Source organism: Pholcus phalangioides, unplaced genomic scaffold (assembly GCF_987345545.1).
Source record: "Pholcus phalangioides strain wild (caught in Gottingen) unplaced genomic scaffold, Ppha-v1.0 ptg000008l_1, whole genome shotgun sequence".
In the NCBI taxonomy this organism is placed as follows: Eukaryota; Metazoa; Arthropoda; class Arachnida; order Araneae; family Pholcidae; genus Pholcus; species Pholcus phalangioides.
The window spans coordinates 36,294,298-36,320,594 of NW_028301601.1; the positions used below are offsets into that span (position 1 = coordinate 36,294,298).

General features: G+C 34.0%; 1 protein-coding gene across 2 annotated transcripts in view; it reads left to right on the forward strand.

The window, feature by feature from the left end:
• The window catches only part of Itpr (Inositol 1,4,5,-trisphosphate receptor), a 97,806-nt gene that overhangs the window by 45,922 nt on the left and 25,587 nt on the right, over window positions 1-26,297 (forward strand). Inside the window, exons 35-47 of one of the 2 annotated variants that reach the window (XM_089234567.1) lie at window positions 6,542-6,662; window positions 6,964-7,145; window positions 12,529-12,677; window positions 12,875-12,986; window positions 13,818-13,865; window positions 14,251-14,553; window positions 17,577-17,772; window positions 21,060-21,212; window positions 22,654-22,793; window positions 24,820-25,020; window positions 25,114-25,224; window positions 25,355-25,450; window positions 25,874-26,122. In XM_089234567.1, coding sequence (XP_089090693.1) covers window positions 6,542-6,662; window positions 6,964-7,145; window positions 12,529-12,677; window positions 12,875-12,986; window positions 13,818-13,865; window positions 14,251-14,553; window positions 17,577-17,772; window positions 21,060-21,212; window positions 22,654-22,793; window positions 24,820-25,020; window positions 25,114-25,224; window positions 25,355-25,450; window positions 25,874-26,122 — 2,061 coding nt within the window. The remainder of the gene's footprint in view (window positions 1-6,541; window positions 6,663-6,963; window positions 7,146-12,528; window positions 12,678-12,874; window positions 12,987-13,817; window positions 13,866-14,250; window positions 14,554-17,576; window positions 17,773-21,059; window positions 21,213-22,653; window positions 22,794-24,819; window positions 25,021-25,113; window positions 25,225-25,354; window positions 25,451-25,873; window positions 26,123-26,297) is intronic. The other variant, XM_089234568.1, reaches the window with a different exon arrangement.

Consider the following 26,297-nt stretch of genomic DNA (forward strand, 5'->3'; position numbering starts at 1 on the left):
TATTGGTGTCATATGATGTGCTTTAAAAAATGTGAAAAGGGGCAGACGTGTGTGTGTGAGTGAGAGTGATTTATAAGAGGTGGGGATGGGATCGATGGGGAATGACGCTGACAGCTCTCAAATGCCTTTCCAATGATTTTAAGTAAGCAATTAGGGGAATAATGCCATTGTCCACCATAATGAAGAAAATGGTTAAACTTGCACCTCTTTCTCAGTGACCCCCCAGAAGATCAAATGGTCTACATCTATTGTGGGAGGAGTAATAATTTACTACACCAGTTAGGGGTGGTTATATTCATTATAGGGCTAAAGGCTGCCTAGTCCCTTTCAAATTGAAATTACTGTACAATATATTCTTGAATGGAAAAAAAATAGAGTGAAAATGGGCCTCAAGAAAGATATTGAAAAATTTTCAGTGCATCAGATTATCCAGAAACTCAAACTTTCATGGCTCAGATTTTTGAGACTACCGTATAATCAAATCTCTAAAATCATGGAAAATTAGTTTATCAATGCCTCCTCTTTGATTCGGGACTAATTTTTTTATCCCTAATATAAATAAGTTGTTTCATGGAATGCCTTATTTTGCTACACTAACAAAATAGAGAAAATAGTCTATTATATTATGCTCTTTGTTTAAAAAAAAGTGGCAAATAGAACAACAGAAAAAGGTTATGGATAACTAATTTTTTCTATCCCATGTCAGGCTGTAAGTTGCTTTTTTCATGAAACAATGTCAGTTTTGTTCCCTACTGATAGTGAAGATTCTCTTTAGCTGAAAATTTTAATCTAAAATTTTAAATGAACCAAATCTTTAATGTGCTTGAGAAGAGACATAATAAAAAACAACTTTTGTTACAATTAATTCAAAAATATACCATTTGTTCTTTTGGCTATTTATTGTTGAAGAGCTGATTTATCAGCATGAATAGCTATTTCATGAACATATTTGAGAGGGATTAAATATGGACTGGTTTTTTTTCAAGCCGTCTGTTGTATTGATCAGTATGTGCATTAAAGCTATTTAACTTGAGTAATTGACTCTCACCACTGTTATGATGCATAATATATTCTCTTTACTGATCCAAAACCATTTGCAATGGAGAATTCCAATATCGTAAAGTCTGTAATGAACTAAAGTAAGTAATATGACTTTAAAAAAATATATATATAATGACTTTTCGTAATAATGAATGTTGTTTTCTCATCTTTCTTCTACTTTAATAAGTTATGGTTAATGCACCATAAATATATCCATTATATTTCAGGTGGTGGCAGCATGATCATTATTCATTTTCAGGTACTTGTGCGCATTTTAATGGTGTGTGCATCCAGATTTTCTAATATTTTTGTGGCTTTAATCTTCCCTTCCCATTTCTGGTTATCAGAACACATTCTATGAACTTGCACAAAATGTGTTTGTTCTATTTTAAATATTTTTCATATTTTTACTCAAACCCTTGAATATTAAATAATTCACTCAGAAATCCTCTTGGCCAGGCACATCCAACCATTGACTTAATGCAGGCCGCATTTGACACTTTACTGAGGCCCGTGGGTCACTATGTCATATTAAACATGTTACCAAAGAGTTCTGTTGGGCCCAAACCTTGAAGACCTCTGATCTAGGCCATATTTTAATCCTTCTAAAAATTCTCATAAGGTTTTCAGGTTAAAAGTATCCTTGTACAAGCTCTGAGTCACATAAGTCATTTAATGGTAAATATTGAATTGTGTGTCAGAAATTTTGAATTGCTCAGATAAAATGTTTGGCTTAACCACTAAAGCACAATAAGTATAATTTTTTGCTCTTATTTTTTAAGACAAAATTAGCAAATAGAAGCAGGTAAAATGAATAAATACTGTTGCAATGTTACAGTTTAAAATTTTCTATTTTATTTAAAAAAAATTAAGAACTGTCACAAAATAAGAAAGTTTCTGAATTCTGTAGACCATTATTTCAAATTTTTTTGATGTCGCAGACCCCCATGTGGTGAAAATCTATGCTCTGAGCTCTGGACCCCCCCCCCCCTCCATAAGGGGTAAAATCCCACAAAATAAATGTTGACATTAACCTCCCATAAAATGTAAAATGTATTGTTTTTTTTCTCCGTAATCTGCATACACATAATAAATAAAATTAATATAAAATTAATAAATTCCAATTTCACTGCACAAAATGTGTCATTCACTGAAATGGTAGTAAATGAAAATGATCCTGCAATCCCTTATACAGTGCTTACAGACCCCCTCCCAGGAGTCCACAGACTACAAGTTGGAAGGGAAACACTGCTGTAGACCACCTTGCATTAATGTGTATCTAATTGAATTGTCAGCTGTCTACACCAAAATGAAGGATACTTTGTAGATAATATAATTTAAAATCATTTAATTAGGTTAATCTAAAATCATCAGAGTTATTTAGTTTTTCTGAACACAGGTTATTTAGTTTTTCTGAACACAGGTTATTTCTCTATTTATATTGTTCTACTTATGTTTTGAAAATAATTGTTAATGATAATTTTAAGTTTTGAAAATAATTGTTCTTGCACCAAATATGTAATTTTATGCAGCTTTCTCCAGTATTCTTAAATTATGACAAACTGATTAAAATTGTTTGTTTTTTTTTTCACTTATTCCCATTCCCTGCTTACCATGCTTGCTCACAAAACAAAATATTTTGGGTGAGTGCTTAAATTCAAACTCATTGAAATTACATTAAGATGTGTGTGTGTGCATGAATTTCTTTATTTTCCTAGATATTTATCTAGCTTATTGTTCTTAAAACCATTAGAAACTTGTATACATTTTTAATTTTTTTTTACAAATTCATTTTTTTCCCTTAAATTATATGAATTAGCAATTATGGTTTTGATTAAAATATTCTTTAATTTTACAAGTATGTGCAGCAGGGGCATCAAAAGCTTTTAAACTAGTGAGTGCTCTCGGACTTGAATTTTATATCGGCAACTTTGATTTCTAGAGTAATTTTGAGAGGAGCTCTGACACATGATAAAAAATACCATGAATGCTCGCCTTTATGAAAAAAAAAATCAATGTTAGAATGACACTTAGAAAGCCATTGTATAGATGAAAAAAAAAAGACCTTTCAAAGACTTCTGTAGACATGGTAATTTAAAACCAACCAAACATAAATTTTTACTAAAAATCTCGAACACAGTACAATAATTTTTTTATGTTTTATTACAAATTGAATTCTGTGATGTTCAACACATGTTCCTGTTGCACACAATTATGGTTTTTTAATTGAATTTTTTTTTTTCAAAATAAAGAATTATTTTAAATTATTTTAATGGGATTCCTAGTCTCTCCTGTTTTATGGATAAATTTTCCCGTCCCACAAGTGTCTGTAAAAGAAGAGTTCCACTATATTTATTCAACATGAAGAATATCATTTATTTATGCAATACTTAATGTACACAATGGAAGAGCGAGTTAATCAAGCCACATACATTCAACCACCATTAAATGCATTTGTTCAAAAATCTGTGTCTGCCCAACAACTTTATTTGATTGTAATTTTATTCTTTTGATTTGGGGGGGACAACTAAATTTTTTCGCATTACTTTTTTTCTTTTTGCAAAACACTCGTCAAATATTTTTAAATATTTTTTTTTTCATCAATTCCATCTTGTTATTTTCTGCACTATATCAATACTTTTTGTTGTTTAGGTTTTATTTTTATTTTTCCTGCTTCTAAGTCTTGTGCTTTTCATCACCCTTTCTATAATAATTGCTTTTTTTTTTGCATGATATGATTTTGCTGGTTTCTTAAAGGTATTTTAGGTGCATGATTTTTTTTTCTTGCATGGACTGCTTGTTTTTTTCATTCTTATGTTTGAACTCTTTATGTTCATGGTATTCTTGGGTGACCTTCTCTTCGGGCATAGAGGCAATTGATGCATGCTAGACTGTTATTGGCACAAGGTGACCTACAAATCTCCTTAATGGATGTGAGTAAAATTTCTTTTCTATAGACTCTCTTTATTTCCTATTATTCTGTTCTGCTTTGGGTAAATCTCAATTTTGGTCATGTTATTCACTAACTAGTATGAATTTTCATATTTAAAAAAAAATGAGCTTAATTTATATTACATATAGGGTGATCATAAAATTACTTTGTCCCCAGTGGCCATAAAAATAATTAATGCTAATGAAATTTGATGTTTATGTGTTTAAGACTATGCGTTCAATAGTGAGATGACAGACAAAAACCTATCTCTCACAGTTACGATTACAGCAACAAAATTTCAAAAATTTCAAATAGCAACACTCACTTGTATACTCTTTGGTACTTTTTTATGCAATGCAAAATGATCATGGTGTTAAAATGGTATAACCATAAAAACTGACACAGACAAAGAAAGAGCATCTCACCAAGGGGTTGGCATGTTAACCACTCAATCAAAAACTTTCTGTAGATCCGACAGAGGTGCCCGACTGAGCGGTTAGTGCACCAACCCCCTTGGTAAAACTGTTTGTCTTCATCCTGCACCAGCGTTTGCTCCAATCATTTTGTGATGCATAAAGTGTTTCTATTTAAATTTTTCGAAATTTTGTTGCTGTGACTGTAGCCACGAAAGATGAGTTTTTCATTCTCATCTCATTCTCGAGAACGTACTCTGAAATACCTATAACTCGGTTTTTATTAGCATTCATTTAATTTTGCGGTCGCTAGGTGTTTGTGTACCTGCAATATTATTTTGTGACCCACCTTATACTTAAGCTTATAATATGAATAAAAATGTACAAAATTTATGTGCATATGATTTCATTAACAATTTGGAAATGTTTTATTTCACTTCATTTTTTTATACATAGTACAGTCATGACTCAATTTTACAAACCCTCTCTAATTTTTTACGTACAACCAACAATTTTTTACGTACAACCAACAATTTTTTACGTACATTTTAGCAAACAAAATGTCATTCAAAAAGAGAAGGCAGGCTTTCACGGCCAGAGTTTAAAATGGATTTCATACCTTTCAGGCTGTTATGCTGTGTTCTAAGCTTTTTTGAAGCTGATGTTTTGTCCACTACTGTGGTGACATCTTCAGTGCTATTTTTGGCAAGCGAGGGGACGAAACAACCCCCTTGAATGATCGTTGTCTACTGATGCTTTTGCTGGATACGCAGAAGGATCAACCTTGTTTTTGTGACATCGACCAAGTAGTGTATCAATGTTGATGGGAAGTAGCGACTTCTGATTGGGTGAGGAATCAGAGTCTTCAAATTTAAATGGGGGTCTAAATTAGGAAGAATTTATTTTCTAACCATCCTTATATCTTGGTATTTCGGAGTGTCGGGTGCCATATCTTGCTCAAGTGCAGCCCTTCTTCCTTCCTATTGACATTATCTCATTGTGCTTAAAATTAAAAATCTCAATAGCTTCACAGTTTAGCCGAGAGAAATGTGTTTCTGAAGAGGGGTTATCAGTGTCTTGGAAGTGGATGTCATGATCCTTAAGGAAGACATGTTCAGCAACAGCAAGGGTTTCTGTTTGCTCCTGGTGATAGTGGCTTTAATGTTCGGTGAGACAAGTTCTTATTGAGCGTAAAGGGGTGCTGATGTAGACATCGACTAAAACAGAGAATCCTATAAACTTCCAGGTTCAGTTTATTGGCTTCTGTGTTTGTGTGGATCTGTATACATCGACACCACTTTGTGTTAAATAAAAACTCTTTGAAGTTTCCGATCACCACCCATCCAATCAGAACCCGTCAACATCGATACATCCCTTGCTTGATGTCACAGCGATAAGGTTGATCCTTCCTTATCTCCTGGAAAAATGTCAGTAGACAATGATCATCCAAGGAGGTAATTTTATCTCTTTGCTTGTCAAAAACAGCACTGAAGATGTCCACTGCAGTAGTGGAGGAAACATCTGCTTCAAAGAAGCTTAGAACAAGGCATAACAGCCTGAAATGTGTGAAATCTATAAGTCATACTTTTGAACATCTTGCCCATTTAGGATTTTAAAAACTAATTTCTCAAGTTATTCGAGTTCATAAAAATAAGCATCGACTGTAATAATCAATATTTTTGTATATTACCCCTTTGTGGTTATAATTTGAAGTCATAATTTGTTGCACACAATCCTTTATTAGCATATCTCTAAGAAAGATAATTATATAGGTTGATTATATTGCCAAAATAATTGTTTATTATGTGTAGTTATATAACCATACATGACAGAGCACATGATTATAAGATGATGAAACACACACAAAGTTTACCTTACCTTTTTTTTTACAAGTGTTTGATTTGGCTGCCTTTTTGGTGAATCTGCAAATGTCCCATCTGTAAATCAGCTCTTAGCACATGTATATAAGCAAATTCACATCAATCCAACCAAGTGTTGTGGTGATTTGTAATTCCTATTCAGGAATGGCTGTCAGAAGTGGCATTTCTGTTAAAATATTCTGATATATTTTTTAGATTAGTGCAGTTTTTTGATTTCATATACTTGATACTTTAAAAACTTCAGCTTCTCCATGAAATCATTGTTTGCTTTTTAGACACATCAGCCAGTTTTTATCCGCCTTTTACAAGGTGCATTTCTTCTATCAAATTGCTCTTGGTTAAGTCTCCAACAGAGAATGAATGTTGAGAACTGCATAAAGACATTGTCTGATATAGGTGAGCGGTGATCGATTTATGGTACAAGAAATTAAATGAACACTATAATAATTTACATATAACTTATTTAAAGGTAGTATTTTGTAGGTAGTATATTTACCTTTTGCAATGATTTTTTTACTGCACATGCATTATGTTTTTGGTTTTTCTTACCTTTTTTTTTTTTTTGTAATATGTATTGGTTATCCATATCATAATCATTTAGATGATTTCTTTGTGTAAGTTCTTTTATTTTATAATTTATGTAATTATAAGAATGAAATGTGTTTTTTGGCTAATAGTTTTTGTCAAATATATTCAGGTAAAAACCGTGGAATAGCTATACCAGTTGATTTGGATACTCAAGTTGCGGCTATGTTTAACAAAAATGCGCTAATCAGTAAACACACCAGAGCTTGGCTATCTGCTGCCCGTACGCCAAGAAGAGTACAATCAGCGGCAAGCGTTTTCCGAAATGACCGCAGTATCATAGAAGGATTGCAGGTGCTTAAGAGAAATGTTTCATCTCTTTATTTGTGAATACTTTGTTCATACATTACAATGAAAGATTTATCTGAATTTTTTCAAATCATTTTGTTATTATTGTTTCTTAAAAAGCATGAGGTAAGTGTTTGTATACATACATACAAATAATGTGGAACATTATGATGAAGATTTTTCATGCCTACATGTTCAAAGAATATGTTGTCTTCAATTTTATATTTGTTGTTAGTGATTAGAAGTATTTTGTGGCAATGTTAAGTTTGCAGATGTTCAAATGAACCATATAAAAAATTTGTATGACACCTGAAACAAACCTTCTCTTTATAAGATAAAGAGATAAAAAAATAATTTATTTTATAAACACCTGGATCATTTACACAAAGATTTTTTTCAATATCCAAAAAAGCTAAAAATTAGTTTTTTTTCTTTAGTCAATTATTTTTGTCATCATTATCGCAATTCACACTACATTGAAATAGAAATATTTTTTGTTGTTAGAAAAGAAAAATTGTGAAAGTTTGTGAGTATTTCTAAAGCTACATCACTATTTTTTTTTTTTTTTGTCATTCATTGTGATATCAGTTTTTGAAATAATTACAAACTGTTGTTTACTGCCATGATGCATAGTATCTAACACTAAGACAATACTTAGCAAAACAAAACCAAAATTCAGGTATCTGCAACTTTCCATGGAAAACAAATTTCTTGCATGTGAACTCATTCACATGATGCATAGCACTAGGATACAGATAGTTGTCTGAATGAGTATCAGAAATGTCAGGAATCTGTTTAGTACAGAACATAATCACACTTTTCGCACATTTCCACATTTGAAAGCAGATAAAATGGTAGTAAATTGCACTATGATGGTAGACTTGAGTTGTGCTTGGTTTAAAAGAAGGACAGATGGGGGTACAACTCCATTTTATTTTGTTTAATGTGTTAGAAGTTCCAACTGTAGGGCTCATTTAGTTAATTGGGCCAGTTAATTGATCTATTTTAATCGCAGTTATGAAAATTGTAGTTAATTAACTCAATCAATCTCATTAAAGTTTGATTGAAACGAGTAAAAAGTTAGCAATTTGGCTTGATTTATTTAATGAAACCGATTAAATGTCCTAAATTATTGTACCAATATATAACATTTTCGATATGTAGCAATATTTAAAACATTCAAATCAATATTTTGATCAAATTTTTCGACATTCAACAAAAGTCCATTAAACAAAAAAATGTGATCATTTCAGTTTCAAATTGAGTTTTGATGGAGGTTTTGAAAGGCGAAATATATTGTCTCCACTATGAATACAAAAATAATGTCACAACAGGCAAAATCACGAGGTGGCTGAGAAAAAGATGCCCACAACAAATATGGATGTCATACACTTCAAAAACACAGCAACACAATTAAAAATGTAATTAAAAACAATATATATACATGATAAAATATACAATTCCCATAAAGAATACTTATGGTTGTCTTATTCTAAGTATGGATAGCTTCTCCATTTATCCCAACATGTTTACCATATTTATTTTCAAACGTGCCAATTGTGTTAGGGGGTAAGTTATTCCATTTATTAACAACCCTATTAGAGAAAAATTCCCTGCAACACCATAATCTTGCATTTTCCCTTACCAATCAAAACTGGTGTTCCCTTGTAAAAAAAATCGATTGACGGTGTACTAATAGTTCATGGTCCATCCTATCCATCCTGTTGAAAATTTTGAACACTTTGATCACATCTCCCAGACACCTGCATTCATTAAATGTAAACATATTCAACAAATGAAGTCTCTCTTCATAACTCAACCCATGTGTGCCAACGAAGACATGCGTAGCTCTTCTCTGCACCCCTTCCAATGGTCGGCTGAAGTTGGTTTTCTGTGGTTTCCAACTTCAAGGCACGAATGTGAGCCGATCTTCCCGTTAAAAAGTCTCGCCACAGAGAGCAACAGGCCTACAACGTAACAAATATTCAATCATTACACTTCACTCACAATTTGAAGTACAGATGGCAGCACTGGAATATCAAGCACAACACTAGCTACACACTCAGACTGTTAGGTGCACTCTCTTTGTTCCAGACTCTGCCAGGTAGCTGGGCTGGAAGAGATCTCAGCAACGGGATAAGTCCAGTGGCAGAGCCCCTGGCGTTCATTCATTCATTGCACCCCTTTCAACTAAATCTGTTTCTCTGTAAGTAAGGTCTCCAAAACCTTACAGCGTACTCCAGTCTGGAATTTACTAAGCCTCTGAAAAGCGGAAGAATGACTAGGAGAACATGAAGAGCTCTATTCGAAAATGAAACCAAGCATTCTATTCTATTTTTTTGACCACCGCTGAACAATATTCACAAAACCTAAGCCACTCGTCAATGAGAATCTCCAAATCGGTGATCCTAGTTGCATCTGGGATAGTGATACCATTCAACTCATAAGAGAAGCATGGGTTGTTCGAACCAAAATGAGTGACCATGCACTTGTTAATGCTCAACTTCATGCTCCATTCATTTGCCCATGCTACTATCCTGTTTAAGTGGGACTGGAGTAACTCCCTGCATAAAAATATATGCAAATTCACTAGCAATCCCATTGATACCCTGATGTAGTTTATCGATAAAGAGTGGAAAAAAGTATAGGGCCAAGGACACTTCCTTGAGGAACTCCACTTGTGACATCTGTCCAACCAGAGAATTCCCCATTTACCATAACTCATTGCGACCTATCTCTTAACAACGATTCTATCCAATTCAGCAAGTTGCCTCCTATCCCAATCTTGTGTAAACGCTTCAAGAGTTTACGATGTTGGACCCGATCGAATGCCTTCTGGAAATCAAGTTGAACAACATCTACATATTTTTGCTATTACCCAGAGTCTTAGTCACGTAATCATAGAAGCAAAGGAAGTTAGTCACAACTAGGTTAGTCTGACTTCCTCTTCCTGAACCCATGCTGATTATCCGACAATACATTATTCTCGTCTATCCAATTCACCAACTGCCTTTTGATAATGATTTACAAAATTTTTGAGAGGAAGCTCGTCAAACATAAATGGATGATAATTTGACACAGCCTCTCTGTTACCCTTTTTAAATATCGAAACAAGATTAGCAAGTTTCCAATCCCTTGGGACGATACCCTCAGCAACACTACTCCTGTAAATCTGCGACTGGCCCCAACACTTCATTAGCACATTCTCTGAGGACCCTAGGATAGATGTGATCTATTCCTGGTGCTTTGCTCACACATACATTTTTTTAGAAGATTTAGAACCTCCACATCTTCCACTTGAATATCGTTGACAATTTTATTACTCCATACAACACCCATAAATTGAATATTGTATTCTCTATTAAAAACCGATGCAAAAAAGTCATTGAAAGCACTACACATACCTACATTGCTCTCTACCCTAGTCCCTTCTATCGAGAGGGAGTCAACTGTCCCCTTACATCCATTATTGACATATCTAAAAAATGATTTTGGGTCAGAGCCATTGCTATCTTGCCAACTTAGATTCAACTTACTATTTGTTATGGTTTTATTAAACACCCTTCTTTTATCAGTAAACAATGACAAGTAAACTTTTATACTCTCTGAATGCTCTTTTCTTTTCAAGATAAAGTTTATGCACGCTACCTGTGCACCATAGGGGACGCGATGTACAAACACACTTTTTTTTCAAACAAAGTGTATGACGTGCAAAACAATGGGCAGCTTCGTACTGAATTTTTCCCATTGACTTACAAACCTGACTGATTCTAACCGGTCTTTGAAGACTTCCGCTAACCTCTCTCTCAAAACATCAAGCTTAGTTCTCTGAATACAAGGAACCAGTCTTTTGTTATCAACCTTACCCGATGAAAAGTTACAGTGAAAACTGACGACACAATGATCACTGGAAGAAAACTTGTCTCCCACCAAAACATGTTAAACAAGATCTTTGGAACTAGTAAGAACTAAATCTAAAATAGCAGGACCTCTAGTGGCTTCTGATATATGCTGATACAAAAAATTATCAAACAGATTCCCACTATGAACAGTTGTTCGTATTTTTGGAAGTATCAGTTCCTTTCTTCACAAGCACGATTTCGGAGGTGTTTGAAGGAAAAAAAGTAACAGAATGACAAAAGTAGTTTCAAAATCAGTGACTAACTTAAAATAATTGATTTAAAAAAAAGTCCAAAAAATCCAAATAAAGATATTCCAAGTTTTAAGAAAAAAATATATATACATGTATAATATATGTTCAGCATACAATTATTAAATTGCTTCAAGTGGCAGCCTTAATTTCTTAGTCTATTCCTACACTTGTTTACGAATAGCAAATCAGTGCGTGAAATGAATAAATTTCATTTTTATAGTATTAATTAATATTAAATAGTTACAAAAATATTCAATTAAAATTTTATTAATCTGTTGATTAATCAAATAGATATTTTTGGTTAACCAGCTGAAAATTTTAATTAAGAGAGATGCCCAGCCCTTGTTCCAGCACAAAACTTATTTAAAGCAATATTGTAATTCAGCTTCAGAAACAATCAAGATTGCTGTGATTAGACATCTGCTCTATGACAAGCCTTTTTCATAGAGCAATAAAAAAAATATTGCTCCATCTGGTAATTTTTTCTGAAATTTTAAAAAATCTTTGCAAAGTAGTTTCCTCAAATATTTCGTAGAAGAAATGAAACAAAAGCAGGGTTTTTAAAGCATTTGAAAATAACGTCTATAAAACTCTGCATGATTCTAGAACATCGAAAGGAATAGCTATTGTGCACAAGGAAGGCATTGTTTTCATTTGAATTAGGTGAGAGAATTTTAATTAAAATGGTCGACTGATGAATTTTTAGTTAATTTTTCAATTTAATAAATTAAAATTATATAATAAATAATTTTAATAATAATAATAATAAAAATAAATAAATAAATAAAATTAAAAACAGTAGCTGAGAAAGGAATGAAACAGTGGGAAAATTATAAAGTCATATTTTTAAGTTCTAACATCATATTTTCATGTTTTATAGGTCATAAAGACTTGCATATTTTTAAGATTTTTAGGTCAAAAATCTGAGCCCTGATTATTACATTAGAGCAACACATATATGCACACGAAACTTCTGAAAATTATTACAAATTTCCCTAGACGAATGTTAATGAGGAGCATGTATGAGTTTAAAAGCAGCTGTGTGTGTGCGCTAACACTTACAAATCACACTTGTCTCTCCCAAAATTAAATTGCTGAATGCTTGAGCTTGAGTATTGCAATTTGTTTAGAATTAATTTTCTTTGCAATAATACCCATTTACACTTAAAATTAAAATTTGTTATCCCATATTAATTGATACATCTATAAACTGAAATAAATATTTGGCATTTCTAGGATATTGTTTCATTACTAGAAGATCAGTTACATCCACTGGTTCAGTCTGAATTATCTGTATTAGTAGATGTTCTTCACAGACCAGAATTGCTGTTTCCACAAGGCACTGAAGCTCGTAAGAAATGTGAGAATGGAGGCTTTATTTCTAAGTAGGTTCACTTTGCTTTCGCTATTCAGTTTTAATAGTTTGGCTGCAGTCTAAATATTTTCACATTGTACATTTTGGATTTTTTTAATCTGTTGTGTGTCAGATTTACTTTTTGCCGATTTTTCTTTTCCTTTCATAAATTAACTCTGTGATCGACATTGGAGTTCTAAGACATTACTTTTGAAAATTATTTTACAGGCTCATTAGTCATACTGAGAGGCTGCTGGAAGAAAAAGAAGAAAAACTCTGCATCAAAGTGCTCCAAACTCTCAAAGAGATGATGTCTCTTGATCCTGATTATGGTGAAAAAGTATGGTTAATTTATAGTGAAATATGACATCCCGGTAGAGGCAGACATAAGTTTTTCCTTCCTTAAAAAAAAAAAAAAATTAACATCTCAAATAATAAATATCTTCACAATATCCAGTCTTCGTATATCTTGTATTATAGTGAAATGTTATTTTTTTTTATTCTTTTTTTACGTAATTGGATAATTAGTATCACTTAATTAAATTTGTTAAAATGTTTTTTTCCTCAATTTAATCAGTTTTTTTCTTTAAATGGAAAATTTATCAAATAAAATTTTATTACTTCACATTTTGTTCCTCTATTTTAAAGATATTTTTACTGTAATCATAAGTTTATTCTCTCGATATTGAGTAATTGGGTGGAAAAGGTGCTGTCCAATTTGTATATTGAAAAGTTCCTTTGATGATTGCTCATAAAATCTAAAATTATAGTGTAGCATAATATAGTGTAGCGCTAAATGAAAATTTCCATAATAAGTGCAATTTTGGGTAATGAAATTTCAAACAAATATAACTAGTATCTCAAATTATTATTTTTATATTTTAAAAGATTAATCTCTCAGTATATATTTGTTTCTAGACTTCATGTTCATCTTTAGTTGTTAAACCAGCTGTTTTTATATTAAGCTTTGCTATGTGAAAAAAAAGGAATTTTCCATTTCTCATTTCTCTTATCGATGTGTTTTTGTCCTACACTTATATATTCTCGTTCCTCAGTGCTGTGCACTTGTGAAATTTAATCTTTATTTTTTTCAAATATGTGAATAGTCAATTCTATTTATGTATACCTGTCAACTTTTGTCTATCTTCTTTTGCTTACTTGCCTTTACAAGAGTGATCCTAAATCTTTAACCAAGAAAGAAATGGAGGATATGAAACGGGTAAGATGGGCCTCACATCTTAGCTTATCATGAATGCTAGTTACTTTCATAATAAATTTAACACTATTGAATTTTTCTTTTTAACATAATGCTTGAATTTTCAGCTTGTGTGTGTGTTTGAAACTACTTTGACCTCCAATTTCAAATAAACTTGTTAATTACTTTTCTTTATTGAATGAATTAAAATAAATATAATTGCATAAATGTTATTGTTTTTTACACAATTAAAATTTCCTATTTATAGTAAAAAGTTTTTAATTTCCAGATTTTTTTCTAATCAAATGCTTTATTATACATTCATATCTATTGTAACAGAGTATTTTCAAAGTGTGTAATAAAGATTTTATGTTTCTGCTTTTTATGCAACTGATTAATAATTTTTCAGGGTGAAACATTGCGCCAAATTCTGCTGGTAAGATATTTTGGAGGGACACAACTAAAACGGGACCCTCCAACTTCTGCAAAGCAAGCAACACCTGTTGCTTCCACCCCTATTACTCATGGGCCAGGAGGAGTCTTGTTAACAAGAGCAGAAATGACTCTTGCGGAAGTACAGTGTCATCTTGATCAAGAAGGTGCATCAAATCTTGTTGTAGAGCTTATTATGAAAAATCCTAGTCATGCTATCTTCTTAGAGAGTGTAGAGCTTGGAATTGCTTTGCTTGAAGGCGGTAATCCAGTGATACAGGTTAGGAAACATTTTGTCCTATTACAAATATTCTGATATTTATGAGCTCGATTATAATAACATGTAAATATTTTCATAACTTCTGACTCTATTTGAACTTAAATGTTTAGCTGAATATATTGTTGAGGAGATATAGAGCTCCTTGATGTTACTATTGCCTTTTCAATTGAATACACACCATTTCAATGGTAACCAATCATTTTTATTCATTATAATTAAATCAGTGTTGGGGTAATTATTTAACAACTACATATTCGAAAAGGACATTTTTACATGTTTCTAGTAGGGTTATATTCACCTTTCTCAGAGATGCCCACCCATGCAAAGAAGAAAGATTCTCACTTTCTCTCCAGGGTTTCCAAAGCAACTTTCTTTGGAGATTGGCGTGGTGGTGCATCTTCTGTGGCAATTCATCACCACATGACTAGAGCTTTGAATTAGTTTTCAAGTCTTTATATCATATCTCATACCTTGTTTTAAAGTCACCATTATACAGGGTAGGCAAAAAGATGTGGATATATATTTTAAAAATTAATAAAAAATCAACCAATCGACATTAAAAAATAGGTGCATTTTGCTCTAAAAATGCTTACCATGGTCCATAGTTTTTTGATAAATTGAAAAAAATAGTTTCAAATTTCAGCATGGCAGGTGGCACTGTACCACAAAACACTCTATGTAACACATAAAATGCAACACAAACTGTGCATAATAATTATACACATACACATTCGTAAAATAGACATCATACAGTGGTGTAAGAAATTAAGAGAATTTGCAGACTTGGGCGATTACCTCTAGAACTACTGTACCGATTTTAATGAAATTTGATATGTACATACATTGATACAATACAAAACAAATAACCATTAAATAATTGCAATACACATGCATGATCGTGCGTAACACTCGTTGGAAGGTATGAAACAGCGGTTGCAGAATAAACAAAAGAATGGGTTAATAGGGGGTATGGTCCCCTCTTACAGATATACAGGTCTCGCAGCGTGATTTTATACTTGAAATAAGGCAGTTTATCATTTCCTGTGGCAATTGGTCCCACTCGTTCAGCAACGCTGTTTTCATTCCCTGGATGGTTCCCGGAGGGGGATTGCGAGTTGCAAAGAGCATCCCAGACATGCTCTATAGGGTTAAGGTCTGGAGATCTGGCTGGCCAATCCATCCAGCGAATATCCTCACTCTCTAGAAAATAGTCGAGCAGAAGAGCTCTAAATGGCCTCACGCTATGGTCTATTAAAATGAACTCAGGGCCAACTGCACCCCTGAAAAGGCGAACATAGGGCTCCAAGACCTTATTCCTATACCTTACACCAGTCACAGTGCCTCTTTCAAAGACATGGAGAGGTGTGCGGCCATCCAACATGATGCCTGTCCAGGCCATTAAACCTCCTCCGCCATAATGGTCGATTTCGCGGACATTGGAGGGTAGGTAGCGGGTCCCTGGTTCTCTCCATATGAACGTACGGCGAGAATCAGTGCTTAGGCTGTACCGGGACTCATCAGTGAAGAGAATGGTCGCCCATTGATCCATACTCCAATCTCTATGCTCTCTGCTCCATGATAAATGGATTCTCCTGTCCGTAGAAGTGAGCGGGACGCAAACAGCAGGTCTTCTTGCAAATAGCCCTCTCTCATGAAGTCTTTTGGAAACAGTCACCCTTAATACACGGGTTCCTGTGGCTGCATACAAGTCACGAGAGAGGTGAGAAGCTGTAGCACTCCTGTTATGCCTCACTATAATCGATAAATGGCGATCTTCTCTGGCCGTTGTGGCTCTTGGACGACCTTGCCCAGGCTTTCTCTCGATGGATCCGGTATCTTGGAACTGTTTCCATAAGTTACACGCGGCGCTGGGCGTTAAATTGAACTCTCTACAAATCTGGACTTGAGATTGGCCTGCTTCTAAGCTCCCCACAATTTGCCACCTCATTCCATCATCTAAACGTTGGTGGTTACTCATTTTTACTGTTACAATCTGAAATTAACTGATTGCTGCAAAATAACACCAAGAAATTTGCAGAGGTGTGCTAGCGAACGAAATGCGTCTTAACTTGCGCACTCTTATAAAGCCTGTTTCTCTACTGGCTCCACCTACACACACATGTACGCTTACGTATTTGACGTACAAGATTTGCATTTTTGTCTAGAGGCAGTGGTTTTACATTCAGTTCAGTTCTTTTCACAAAATTCGATAAAATATGCAAATTCTCTTAATTTATTTCACCAGTGTGTTTATAATATACAGATTGTCTCAAACATTAATTATTTATTAATGTTTATGACAATCTGTGCTACATGAAACAACTTTACAACATGAACACCCTTTTCAACATTGTTGCCTAACAGTTTTTTGCCCATCTCAGGCATTTGCCCAGCTGTGACGAACTTTTAAAGTATCCTATTGTTCAAGTCTGGTCCCTTTTGGTATATATGCAAAATTTGTCAATGATAGATCTAAAATTGTAGATTTTTATTGAGAACATACACACACACAGAGAAAATCAATTTTATATATATAGATAACCAACGTGCCCCTCTTACATTTTTTCTTCACCTGCCTTGTCGCTACTCAGCAATATTTTGTTTTGATATCTGCACTGAATGACAAAACAGTGTTCTTTTTCATGGTAAATTTCTTCTTCCTGCCAAAATCTTTGTGTGAGGGGAAACATTCTCATGCAACATTCAAGGGAATGTTTTGTGGTACAATTTAGTGAATCCTGATTATATACAGTTGAAACTGCACGTCTTATCCAGATTTTTTTTTTAAGCATGGAAATTGTGGATAGACAATGAAACCCTTATTAATGATTGCTGCTCTTTTATGGTCAAATAATAATTCATTTTATTTTGAAGGCTTCAAATAAGAACTTTTTTTTTTACAGTCACCCTTCTCTATTCTTTTTACTCTCCAAAACATGTTCAAAGGTAGTTATTGGTTCAGTTATGATGCCCAAAGTTTTTTGGTCATGGTTAGTTCAGGTTTATGATTATTGTATTTTCAGAAATCCATGTTGCTGAAACTTACAAATGGTAATTTTTCTGAAAAATTTTTCAAAGTATTTTTTGAGAAGATGAAAATTGCCCAGCAAGAAATAAAAGCTACTGTTACTGTGAATACTGCTGATATCACCACCAGAACTGGCGAAGAAAAAGATGGTCTCGTCAAAGACTTTGAAAAAGAAGGACGGCGAAGCAGAGGTTATATTCTTTTTTGAAGATTTAATACTTTTTCAAATGTATTATACACACACATATTATTAATTTCATTTTTCATATTTATTTCCACTTATATACCACTTTAGTTCCACTGCATGTACTAATGAGTCCTTATCAAAGTATGACAACACTCATCATAATCATTCTCTTCATTAATACAAATAAATACAAATACAAGACCACAACAGGCAAAATGCCCAACAAGGTGGCTGAGAAAAAAGATGGCCATAACAAGTATGGATGTCATATATTACTAAAATACAACAACCCAATTAAAAATACAACTACAAAAATTATATATATATATATACATGATAAAATATCATACAAAACAGTCACTGAAAACAGACGCAAAAAAGCCATTGAAAGCACTACACATACCTGCATTGCTCTCTACCCTAGACCCTCCTATCAAGACGGGGGGGGGGGGGGCAATGGCCAATTGCACATGATAAAATATTATGCATTACCCATAAATGTATTTATGGTTGTCTTAATCTAAGTATGAGTAGCTTCTCGGTTTACACCAACATGTTTATTGTATTTCTTTTTAAATGTGTCAATTGTGTTCGAATTTACTACCCCTCAGGGTAAGCTATTCCATGTATTAACAACCCTATTAGAGAAAAATTCCCTGTGACACCATAACCAAGAATTGTCCCTTACCAAACAATACTGGTGTTCCCTTGTAATAGCAGTTGATTGACAGCGAATTAATAAATCATGGTCCATCCTATCCATACCATTGAAAATTTTGAAACCTTCTATCATATCTCCCAGACACCTGCGTTCATCCAATGTAAACATATTCCACAAATGAAGTCTCTCTTCATTACTCAAGCCATGTGTGCCAACAAAGACATGCGTAGCTCTTCTCTGCACCCCTTTGACTGAGTCTATGTCCCGCCGTAGGTATGCTCTCCAAAACCTTACAGCATACTCCAGTCCAGGATGAATTAAGCCTCGGAAAAGCAGGAGAATGACTTTAGGAGAACACAAAGACACTGTTTTGAAAATAAAACCCACCATTCTATTCACTTTTTTACCACCGCTGAACAATGTTGAGAAAACTCAAGTCGCTGATCAATGAGAATTTCCAAATCAGTCACCCTAGTTGCATCCAGGATAGTGACACCATTTTACCCATAAGAGAAGCATGGGTTGTTCGAACCAAAATGAGTGACCATGCATTTGTTAATGCTCAACTTCATGCTCCATTCATTTGCTCATGCTGCTATCCTGAGGATTTTATTACTCCATGCAACACCTGTATATTGAATATCATATTTTCTATTAATAACCAACGTGGAAAAGTCATTGAAAGCACTACACATACCTACATTGCTCCCTACCCTAGACCCTCCTACTGAGAGGGGGCAAACTGTCCCCTTACATCCATTATTGGCATACCTAAAAGGTGATTTTGAATCGGAGCCAATGTTATCTGCCAAACTAGATTGAACTTCTCCTTTTTGCTATCCTTTATTGCTTTCTTCAACCCTCATAGGGGTCGCGATATACAAACACTTTTTCCTAACAAAGGGAATGACATCGCGCAAAACAGAAGATAGCTTGTACTAAATTCTTCCCACTGACTTACCACCCCCACTGATTCCAACAAATCTTTGAATACTTCTGCTAACTTTTCTCTTAAAACATCAAAGTTAGTTCTTTGAAAACAAGGAACAAGTCTTTTGTTATCAACCTTACCCAAAGAAAACCTGTAGAGGAAACTGATGACACGATGATCACTGGAAGAAAACTCGCCCTTCCGAAAATATGTTCAAGAACATCCTCGGAACTAGTGAAAACTAAATCCAAAATAGCGGTACACCTAGTTTCTTCTGATACATACTGATACAAAAAATTATCAAGCACCAACTTAAGAGTCTCATATTGATCTCTATCTGATAGATGCTCCCAATCTATACCCGGGTAATTAAAATCCTGTATTATGACAACCCTCTTACACTTACACACATGGAAATTTTATCATGAAGTTTGGCGATGTAGTTTTGATCCCTGATCAGTGGACTGTAACAAACCTCAACAATGAGTTTATGACATTTTTTTTGTTTTCAAGCTCAACCCGTATAGTTTCAAAATCGCTTCTCTGCATGTTACACTCTCTAGCCTCCAAACATGATTTCAAGTATATCAACATTCCACCCCCCCCCCCTTTCCTATCCTATCAATTTCTTAAAAAATATTGTATCCTGAAATGTGTAAGAAAGATTCATATTCATCGTTTGCCCAAGATTCTGTAATAACTATAAGATCCAGGCCCTCCACAGCTATCATAGTTTCTAAAAGATCTTTTTTATTACCCAAGCTCCTGGAATTTATTAGCACACATTTTAATTTTCCCTGTGATTTAGTGTCAATTGAGAAGCCATCCAAGTCAGAGGTGGGTAATTCTTTGTCAACAATGTTGTTATTATCATTAACTAACCCACATTCCCAACTACGTGGTCTGGGAGTAAAAAAAACCTGATCTAAGCCTATCCTAAGCCCAATAGCTGGTGTAATTCACCAGCCTGTTTTTAAAAAGTAGGAATGAAATCAATTTCTCTCTTCTTTTTTTTTACATGTTTTCATGAATAAAAAATTACTCTCATAAAATTTGAATTTGCAATTAAATATCACCAAACAGAATTTAATCAGCTCTTAAGTGACAAAAGTTGTATAATCCTCATTTATGGATAACATCAAGAAATGCCATAATAATAACATACAATGGCGCCACTTTATATTGCAGTCATAGATGGCGATAGAATATTGTACTAACACAAAACTACGGTAAAACTGTTTAACTGTCACCGCCTGGACCAAGGCTGTGACAAATAACTGAATAGACAGATAACAGAAATCTCTTAACGCATATGTACAGTAACATGATTTCACTGCGGCTTGGGAAAAAATTATTAATAAAATCCTTTAAACGTAAATGATACATATTATATTTAATTTTACAAAACGATCAATATAAACTTGCCACCAACAGTTACTCACTTCCGCCATCATACAGTACAGTCAATTCCAACTACTTATACAGTAGGGTGTAAAAGTAATCTGTGGACAATTTTAAAGATGTCTGGTTGTTTGTTGATACTCACACATTTTTTTAGACGATGATGGATAACAACAATCAATATGCTTTTTTCTTCTTTTTTGCAAAAAATATAAATATTATACGCCACATCATCATTGCTTTCTATATACATATTTACCCAGCCTGAGGATTCATGTTGTAAATTTTTTTTTACCAGCGTTAAAACAAAATGGTCTAATTATGACTGAGGAACTTAAAGAGCAATTGGAAGATGCAGCGCAAGCCACTAGCAAAGCCTATGCTCATGTTAGAAATCTTGGAACAACTGCTGCATCTGCGCCTGACTCTGATTTGCTGAGTTTGGGACAGTGTAAGTATATCTTATGACCCTTTTTTAATAATATGGGATACTTCAAATCTTTTAAAGTATTTTTTTATGTAAACAGCAATAGAGTCTGAGTTTTTATTATTGATTAATGTTTTTGATGCATTTTCCCCCTATTTTTATCATTGTTGCTCATATATGCTCAACCGTCCATGGGCTAATTGTAGCTTTCTGAGTCATCTGATAGAACCTGCAACCTTGAACCTAATTTTGTAAAATTGAACTGAGTGCCGCATTCACAGATTACTTAAGGGACCTTCCACACAGTTCCAGACCATTTAAATGACCCATGGCGCATTTTCAGAGCTTAAGCTGCCCATGTTATGGTTCCAAATTACTTGAATGGTCTGTGATGTATTTCCAGATCATTTATTGACCCTCAGCACATTTACAGATCACTTAAGTGACCCATAAAATATGACTTGAGTGAGACCTATGGCACCATTCCAGAGTACTTAAGCAGCCCACGATGCATTTCCAAATCACTTGATTCAAGTGATCTGTGGCACATTTACAACAAATCACTCAAGTGACCTATGCTGCAATTTCACATCACTCAAGTACATTGCCATAATCTGTATGCATGGGCCTACCCTGGCCTCACGTGTGGGGGGCCCTCTTGAAATGAGATCTGGTTAGAATTTTTGAAATTAAACATGTCTTGTCTGGTAGGGAATCTCAGAAAAATCACTTTGCCCTGGGGCCCAATATGGTTTTAAGACAGCCCTGCTCAAGTGAGCCACAGAACATTTACAAGTCGCTCAAGTGACTTATGACATATTTGCCAGATCTCTTAAGTGACATGTGGCAGAGTTCCACTGCACTTAAGCCACCTACAATGCAGTTCCACATCACTCAAGTTACTTGTAGCACAGTTCTAGATCACTCAAGTGGCTTAGGGCACATTTTCACATGACTGACTAAAGTGACCTGCAATGCATTTCCATATCATCGAAGTGATCGTGACATATTCCACACATTTCACTAGGCATGTTTTTAAATCAATGAATTGGCCCGCACACTCTCCTAAAGGTTGAGCACCTTTGTTGCTGATTCGTGTATATTTTAATGTAATTTATGTGTGTGTGATCATAGTATCCTGAAAATGAAGTACTGACAACTTACACTAGTTATTATTATTCACTGAGTGCTCATAATATAGATCAGTTTCCAAACCTTTTTTGTCCCATCGCCCCTTCAGAAATTTTTTCTCCCATTTCCCCCAACACAATCTAGCTCATAGAATCCTATGTTATACCCGTAGCTTCTACCACCCCCAAGGGGCCGTTAATGCCCACATTGGGAATCACTGATATAGATAATCTTCAAGTACTTAATTGTGTAATTACATTTTCAAATATTGTTTTTTGCGACTAGGAAAATCTATATATATAACTTCTGTTTTCAATCCTTTTTCTTTTTGAAGCTCTGGAAGAAATTCTAGCTGAGAAAGCGGAAAAAGCAAAAGATGCTGAGGAGAACAAATTGCCACCTGAAGTCATGGTCATGCAGCCAATCCTTCGATTTCTTCAGCTACTTTGTGAAAATCATAACTATGATTTGCAAGTGAGATTTGAGAAAAAAAAATTTTCGGAGCAATGATATTTCTATTATGTTGTAACGTCTTTCTTTATTTCTCTTCCTGGAAATAGTTTAATGGCAAAATTATATCTATTAGGTATTATTATTATTTTTTTTAATGTTATTGTTAACCTGATGCGGATTAGTCAGCACCTCCTAGAGATAGAACGCCTCTGCACTGTTTGCCGTAAACGTCATTCAGACTACCTAGCAAGTTTTCCACATCTTGAAACACAGCATCTTATTTCGTTTTGTCTTATTTTGGCGTAGAATCTTCCTGATTGGCTCACAAATACAGCATAGTGATTGGATGTGAGGCATAGAAATCGCCAATTCTGAGCCCAATCATTTCTTTTCCTCAGAACGATGATACTGGCACGAGCAGGGATATTTTTTTTCATGAATATTTCTGAGGGGAAATGGACTACTAATTAGCGTCACAAGCAGAGTGTGGAGGCCTTCTATCTCCAGGAGGTGCTGGATTAGTATGCAGAAGCAATCAGAAATGTTTTTGACCCGTGAATGCTCATCTTTAGTTTTAAGTAAAAAGAAATTTCAATTTCTGACTTAGGAGCTCTGCCTCACTTACTACAATACTAAGGGTACTCAAATAACCATAGCATTTTGCGCGGCTGGAACACTCCATCAACATGTTTCTTGTTATGATAATAAGAAGCATGTTGATGAAATTGTTCAAGCCAGTGGCAAAATAACAATGCTATTTCATGTGAAAGTATAAAACACTGCAATAAATGGTTTGAGAATGGTTAAAATGGTACAATTGGTTGTTAAATGGTTGAGATTGTAGAATTTTTAAAATTTTGAATGTAAAAGCATAAATTTTGAAATTACAGTCTGTGCCGCTTTTAATGCCATTACATTTGGACTCTGAGTTTCTGATAATAATAACCAAATGATAACTATGTCTGGGGAAAGTCCTTTTTGCAATACGGTGACCCATACATCTCGTTTGGCCATATGGGATGTATGGTAAACAGGTGTTGGTAAACAGGACAACTGTTTTCTTTTCATATAATCGGTTGCAAAATGTTTAATCGTTCCATTTTTAAAAAAAAAAATTATTGTAAAATGGTACTTTTTTTGTCTTTCTGCTAAAATGCTGCATTTTTTTTATTCAACCATTGGGAGTTGTTGGAAAGAAACTGCCTAATGAGTATTAGAAATCATGATGCTTTTATAATGTATGGTACATTCCATATATTCCGTTGAGAAAGTCTATTGGAAAAAGAATTTCTATCTATGGGCAACTGAAAAGAAACTGATCAAGAACTAAACGGAAATGATTTGTTTTTGTTCAACATTTGCTTTCGCTATAGAAAGGTCATTGCAAAAAGCAGCTCTACATGTGCATGCATTGTAGTAAATACTATGGACTGATTACGACTTTAAGTACAGAAATTTTTGTTGGGGGCGGGGGGTTGGTGAAGGATATAACATGGCCTCCCACGTAGTCTTCAATGTAATAATTATAACTTACAATGAAAAAATAAGTTTGGTTAAAAATTTTAGCTTAAGAATGCTCACAAAAACTTATGATGGAAAAAAAGGTAACATTATCTAAAGTCCTGATAACTACAAACATATTTTACCCCATGTTATGATATTTTGGTTTTTTCCATTCTTTGCAAAAGTGGTAATGATACCTGAATGATAACATTATCCTGTGATTATATAATAAGCCCCATCAAAACTCTAGATATTTACTTTTAATTCTTTCTGTGGCATAGTAGAAATCACTAAACCCCTATAAAATGCCATATTATTTTCAATGAATCAGGCTTTCTTCCAATTTTGAGCAGGTGCTAAGTAAGGGGTATAGGGAAAAGTATTTCAGTGAAAAAACTTTACAAATTTAGTGGATTTGTCAGTGTTAAAATAAGTAAAAGGCTTTTAAAATGCTGAGATCAATGCCGCAGAGAGGGTTAATGTGTAGTCTTTTGTAATTTCTTCTCCCAAAATTTTCTGACTCATTACATCTTTATATTTCTAGAATTTCTTGAGAAGTCAGAACAATAAAAACAACTACAATTTGGTCTCAGAAACTCTGATGTTCTTGGATTGCATTTGTGGCAGTACCACTGGTGGTCTTGGATTGTTAGGCTTGTATATAAATGAACACAATGTTGCCCTTGTCAATCAAACTTTAGAGACACTCACTGAATATTGTCAAGGTCCATGCCATGAAAATCAAGTAAGTAAATTACTAGATTAGTTTCTTGATTATTGATGCCATTTACCTCCCCCCCAAAAAATTCCTCAAGCAAGTTCTTTTAAATTTTTTTAGAATTGCATTGCAGTGCATGAAAGCAATGGCATTGATATCATCATTGCTCTGATTCTCAATGACATCAATCCGTTAGGGAAGAAAAGAATGGATCTTGTTTTAGAGTTGAAGGTGAATGTTACTTGCTTTTTTTCAACTGCGATTTTTGTATCAGTGAAATATTCATTGAGTTGAAATTTTATTGGTTCTGAATGAAACAAAATCACTACATTAATCAAACATTATTTTGTTAATTTTTCAGAATAATGCATCAAAGTTGCTTCTGGCAATCATGGAAAGTCGTGGAGACAGTGAAAATGCTGAAAGAATTCTTTATAACATGAGTCCAAAGCAGCTGGTATGTTTTTAAAATTTAGCCTATATTTTAAAGTTGAATATTGAAGAGAAAGGATGATGTCGTTAAAATAAAAAAGTGCAGACACCCATAAAATCTTTTTAGAGACAGATAAACCAAAGTTATCTGAACACGAACTCAGCTTTTGATTGAAACTGAATTTTCAGTTATCATAGGCACAAAACTTGGCCACATTCACTACTTTTTCCAAAGCTTCTTAGTTTTCCACTTGTGACTACAATCTTGGAGTGTTGTTGTCACACAAAATCTCAATCGCATTCTAAATTGTACTGATTTCAAAGAATGTCTGTGCTTTAAAATTGATAACGTTTTAAGTATAATGAGCATATAGGTTTTGTTGATGCATAACTTGAAAGATTCTGATTTATGTGGAAAAAAAAATGTCATTGCCTTTTATTGCTTCAGGTTGATGTGGCTTGCACTGCCTACCATCAAGAGGGAGAGGACGAAGACGATGATGATGGCGAAGAAGTTGTTGAATGTGATGATGGTGTCTCACCAAAGGAGGTCGGTCACAATATCTACATTCTCTGTCATCAGCTTGCTCAGCATAACAAAGAACTTGCTGCACTTCTAAAACCAAATATGTGTGACCCGGACTCAAAAATGAATCAGGCGCTTCAGTACTATGCTAGTCATACAGCCCAAATTGAAGTAAGTTGTTTCTTCATTCACAAATTTTATTGGTTGAAATAAAAGTGGATAAAAATAAAAGTGTTTGATTTATACAATAAATGGACGAAGTCTTCCCATATTGGTCCATATTGGACATATATTGCTTTCTTATTTGAAGCTGTAATTTTGTTTCTTACTTTATGAATAAAAAATC